Genomic DNA, 5222 nt, shown 5'->3' with positions numbered 1-5222 from the left:
TTTACAAACTTGTTTTATCTATTGTGTGAAAACATTTAGTTTCTCAAAACTGCTTTTGGGGGAAATCTTTATTTGCATGTCTAATATAAGATGGGAATCAACTCGTTTACTGATTTAAGCAATTGGTTTTAATTTAAAGTTTTAAATGCATTTCACCCTTCCATATATTCACGTAAGAAAATCATTAAAATATTTGATCATAAGCACCAGTCAAGCCTGTTTTTTCTACAATGTGACAATAAGGAACCGAAGGAATGCACTGGCTTTGGATGCACACAATAATAGCTACAGCATTTAAATGTGAAGTAAAAATAGCATATTGACATGAGGTTGTTTTTTTTTTTTTTGCGATAGATAGATAGATAGATAGATAGATAGATAGATAGATAGATAGATAGATAGATAGATAGATAGATAGTTTTAGCCAATGTGTAATAAATGCATTTTATGCAACCAAAGAATTATTCTAGTTGTCAATATAAGAGAAAACGAGCATTTGCGCATTATGTAAACCTTGTGTTTTTATAGCGCCGTTGACTGCTAAAATCATCAATATGGTAAATACTCTACATTTTAATTAAAACGTGATTTTTTATAGCATATACGAGGTGTAAATATAGCCTATAATAATGTGATTAGTAGTTCGCGATCGCGCAGCTGTTTCTATGGTTACAACCAGAGCCGTTAAATATGTTTTTCAACGGCTCTGGTTACAACTACTAGCGATAAAGCGATTTCTGTTCGCGCGCGAATATATTTAGCGCTCGAAATAACCTTTCGCGGTTGTTTGAAAACACTGTTGAAAAGTAGGCCTATATAAGCTACATTTATATGTTAAAACACAGCGTCCATTTGTGACCCCCAACCCCTTGATTTTACTTATTTTTGTGGGTCAAATTTAAATTGGGAGGGTCTAATCCCCCCATAATTCGTAATCTGATTTAAGATATCCATTTGGCGCCCTCTCTCTCTCTCTCTCTCTCTCTCTCTCTCCGGTCTCCGGTCAGTAGGAGGCGGGTCTCCCGGTATCCGGTTCTCCTCAAAGAAGAGTCGCTGAGCTCCGGCGGAGTTTATTTCAGTCAGACTCTGGACCGAGAGCTTCTCCTGCTGCCTTTGGACTGATCTTCACAGGACTGCTTCCTCCGGGATGGCCGCGTCGATTCTGGAGGTATGGAGAACACAGTCTGATCTCAGAGATGTATGTTTTCAGCTTTCAGTATCAAACGAGGTGGTTTGAATTTGTGCCTTATTGGTTTACAGGGGATTTCTTCCGATTCTTGTCACTCAGTAAAAGTTATTAGATTGCTTGTGTATGAAATTTAAAGTGGAATTAAAATAACTCATTTTAGAAGTAATTGCATGAACAATGTGATTAAAACCAAAGAAAAACACTGCAATTCAATGTTGTCAGGAAAGACCATGCACTTAAATTCACAGTTGAAGCTAGGGGTTTTTCATTCATTGAAAAAGCTTTTTTATTCTGTAGTTCTTTAGAAACCTTAATGGTGTGTAAGAATCTAGACACCAATATATTTATGTGAATAACATTGTAGAGGAAAAAAAAAGTTTTTGACTAAACCTAAAAACCACTGAGGAATCCTTATTGTTAAGGGTTTTGGGTTTGTTGCAACACAATCAAAATGCTTTCAAATGTATGACCAGATAGTTCAGCCTAGACACTGAAATGTAATAAATAAATAAAACTAGGAGTCCAAACTAGGAGACATAAAACTTTTGCGCCAATGGTTTTGGATGTAGGCATCAAATTTAAGCTCCACGCAGTAAAAGAGAGCAATTAACCTGGAAACGGGGGCAAAACCTTTGCCAAGATGAACCGCACACACTCAGCAGGAAATATCATGACACACACTGCGCCTTACTCATTCATTCATCATCACTTCCCAACGGAAAATAGGGTAGACCACTGCTATTCCAAATGAAGCGAGATCCAACCATAGTCTGTGACTGTAAAGTGATGATTGAACTCAGCATCTTAAGTTAGGGTTATAGGAATCCTAAAATGCCAATCTGCCTTTTAATTTAACATCTAAACTGAGAACTTTTTGTCCTTCAATCTTGAATTTCTCATTGTTGACTGTAAACATGTTTACCACGTGTTTTTCTGTGGATGTGTTCATGCACTGGCATGAAGCATGATAAATACCTACTTGGGTCAATGTGAGTGTGAGTATATGGAAAATAATTGACCATCTTTGATTTCTACATTTTTTATTCTTGTGCATTTGTTCCAATGCTCAGTTGACACTTAGACTGACAGCACAATTAGAGTATTCGAAACCAAACAATGTTTGTTCTTACAAACAATATCATATTGTTGCCTGTTTTTCACAGACAGATGGTCTCTATAGAGATGCAAACATGTCAAACAGGAACTCCATGTGTGGTGACATTAATTATTGTGTTGTCAACGCTGGCACATATTTTTGTCTAGACTAATAGCGCAGGAAGGATCTTTGCACAACCTCTTTTATGCACGAAAACATTATGATGGGTACAGTCAGAAGCCAACATTTCTCACAGTTTATTGGCTATAGTTTAGAAAATGGTAATAAATTATAACAGAAACTCATAGTTAAACTGTGTCAGAACAAATTAATCTTGATAATGTCAGATCACTTTGATAGAAAGGTATGCAATGGATTACAATCAACCAGAAATGATTTTGCTGTTAAATCTAAGTACACAATTGGTAGATAATACCAATTCAGCTCAACCAATTACCAAGGTCACATTAGCAATTAAAGAAAAACACTTGAGCAAAACATAGTCAGCTCAAAGTATATGAATATTTTTATTCCCAATTTGTACTGGTAGTCCACTGTATGAAGTATTTTCGGGTATATTATAACTCACTTTATTTCTCTATCCTCACTTAAATTAATGAACTGTAGTGTCCCGCACCCACTGTTGTCTGAATAATATTTGGCTTGGCTGTACTTGAAGCAACATGGATTGCGTTCTGATCTCTTATTGATTTCCCAGGAGGAAACACGTTATGGATCCAGTCCCTTGGCTATGCTAACCGCAACCTGCAACAAGTTTGGAAACACCAGTCCAGTCCGAGATTCCGCCACACCTGGTAAAACGGGAAGCACGGTACCAGTTAAGAAAGCCTACAGCATGACCTCTGAACTCCAGAGCCCTAAGAATAACGTGCGAGGCAATGAGGGCATCGCGGACTCTTACAGCGGCTCCTTCAGCTCCGCCGGGGGTTTGCTCACCCCAACCGGCAGCCCTCCTCCTGCTCCCACAGGAGCGTACGGCTCCGAATACAACCCGTTCTCCAGTTTCCAAACCTCTAGTGCCTCTCAAGACCCTTCGCTCCTGGGGACCAAAGCCACCGCGGACTGCCTGACCAGCGTCAACACCTACTTGGACATGACGCATCCCTACGGCTCCTGGTACAAGGGCATCCATCCCGGAATCACGGCTGCTCCTGCGAACGCAACATCTTCTTGGTGGGACGTCCACACCAACTCAAACTGGCTAAGCGCAGGACAACCTCAATCCGAGAGCCTCCAACCGGTCGCCCCTCAAGCATCCCTCAATTCCCAGATGCCTAGTTATGCTCCTGATTTTACATCTTTAAATCCTGCGCCATATCCGTCCGTAGGCTTGAGCTCGCTCCAGTCCTCACAGCACATGCTCCCTCAGGACATGTACAAGCCCAAACCCATCCCATCTTCTGGAATCCTGGACAATTCCATGGGGCTCAAACCGGCTCGGGGATCTCCCGGATACACCGGCGGATCTACCACCGGAAGGTCTTCTTGCGATTGCCCAAATTGCCAAGAGTTGGAGAGGCTTGGTGCCTCGGCCGCATCCCTGCGCAAGAAACCCGTCCACAGCTGCCACATTCCCGGCTGTGGGAAGGTTTATGGCAAGGCTTCGCACCTCAAAGCCCACCTGCGTTGGCACACGGGCGAACGACCGTTCGTCTGCAACTGGCTCTTCTGTGGGAAGCGGTTCACTCGCTCCGACGAGCTGGAGCGCCACGTCCGCACGCACACGCGAGAAAAGAAGTTCACGTGTCTCCTGTGCAACAAGCGCTTCACGAGGAGCGACCACCTCAGCAAACATCAGAAAACCCACACGGAAGCCAGTCTTCAAGGGAAGGGTCCGGAAGAGGAGACAGATCCCAGAGGAACCGAGGAATCAGCGGATTCCGGTAAAGTGGCTCCACAGGGGCCCGCGGGTGGCATGCAGGACCCAACAGTTGGTGGAGATGAAAAGAGCAGCACAGGGAACGGTGTGGACGGCAGCAGTGGGCTGCTGGAGATATAAAAGCGATGTGTGAGGAATCAGATGAAGACTCTGATAAGTGGAGCTACTGTTGCATTGGTGCTAAGCTGCGTATGAAAAGATTCCTGTGTTTTATTATGCAATCTGTTTTTAGGAACTAGTCGAATATGTTCCACAGAGGGCAGCGTATCATGAACATTTTCTAGACTGGGAGAAATTAATTACACTGCTAGTCAAAAGTAGTGGGCTTTTGAACAGTAAGATATTTAATGTTTTTAAAGAAGCCTCTTCTGCTCAGCAATCCTGCATTTATTTCATCCAAAGTACAGTAAAAACAATAAAATTTGAACATATTTTTAGTATTTCAAACAGCGGTTTTCTATGTAAATATCTGTTAAAATGTGATTTATGCCTGTGATAAAAGCTGTATTTTCAGCATCATTTACTGCAGTTTTCAGTGTCACATGATCTTCAGAAATCATTCTAATATACTTATTTGCTGTTCAAGAAACATTTATAATTATCACTATTTAAAACAGTTGAGAACATGAATCTTTAAATAAATAGAAAGATCCAAAGATCAGTATTTATCTGAAATAAAAAGCTTTTGTAACATTATACACTGTTCCATTCTAACGCTTTGAGTCAGTATATATATATGTATATATTTAGGATGCTTAAATTGATCAGTTGATAAAGACATTTAAAATGTTACAAAATATCTCTATTTCAGAAAAATGCTGTTCTTCTGAACTTTTACGCATCTGTTTTCAACATAATAATCAGAAATGTTTCTTGAGCAGTAAATCATCATATTATTCTGATTTCTGAAGATCATGTGACACTGAAGACTGGAGGAATGATGCTGAAAATACAGCGGAGCATCACAGAAATAAATTACACTTTAACACAGATTCACACAGAACACAGTTATTTTAAATAGTAAAACTATTTCAGAA

The 5222-nt window shown here is 40.5% G+C and overlaps 1 protein-coding gene across 1 annotated transcript; it reads left to right on the top strand.

Moving 5' to 3' along the window:
* The first annotated feature begins 1014 nt into the window (after positions 1–1014).
* LOC113071352 (transcription factor Sp7-like) lies at positions 1015–4531 on the top strand. The gene is made up of 2 exons (XM_026244718.1): positions 1015–1168; positions 3004–4531. Exons 1-2 carry the CDS (start codon positions 1148–1150, stop codon positions 4303–4305), a joined length of 1323 nt encoding a protein of 440 aa, XP_026100503.1. The 5' UTR covers positions 1015–1147; the 3' UTR covers positions 4306–4531.
* Positions 4532–5222: the final 691 nt, after the last annotated feature.

Source organism: Carassius auratus, unplaced genomic scaffold (genome assembly GCF_003368295.1).
Source record: "Carassius auratus strain Wakin unplaced genomic scaffold, ASM336829v1 scaf_tig00007212, whole genome shotgun sequence".
Taxonomy (NCBI): Eukaryota; Metazoa; Chordata; class Actinopteri; order Cypriniformes; family Cyprinidae; genus Carassius; species Carassius auratus.
Note: the sequence above shows the minus strand (reverse complement) of the source record. Positions and strands in the feature narration are given on the sequence as shown.

Coding starts and splice junctions, on each gene's coding strand:
- LOC113071352 (XM_026244718.1), top strand. CDS start 1,148: ATGGCCGCGTCGATTCTGGAG. Junction 1,169..3,003: donor TGGCCGCGTCGATTCTGGAG/GTATGGAGAACA, acceptor TTGATTTCCCAG/GAGGAAACACGTTATGGATC.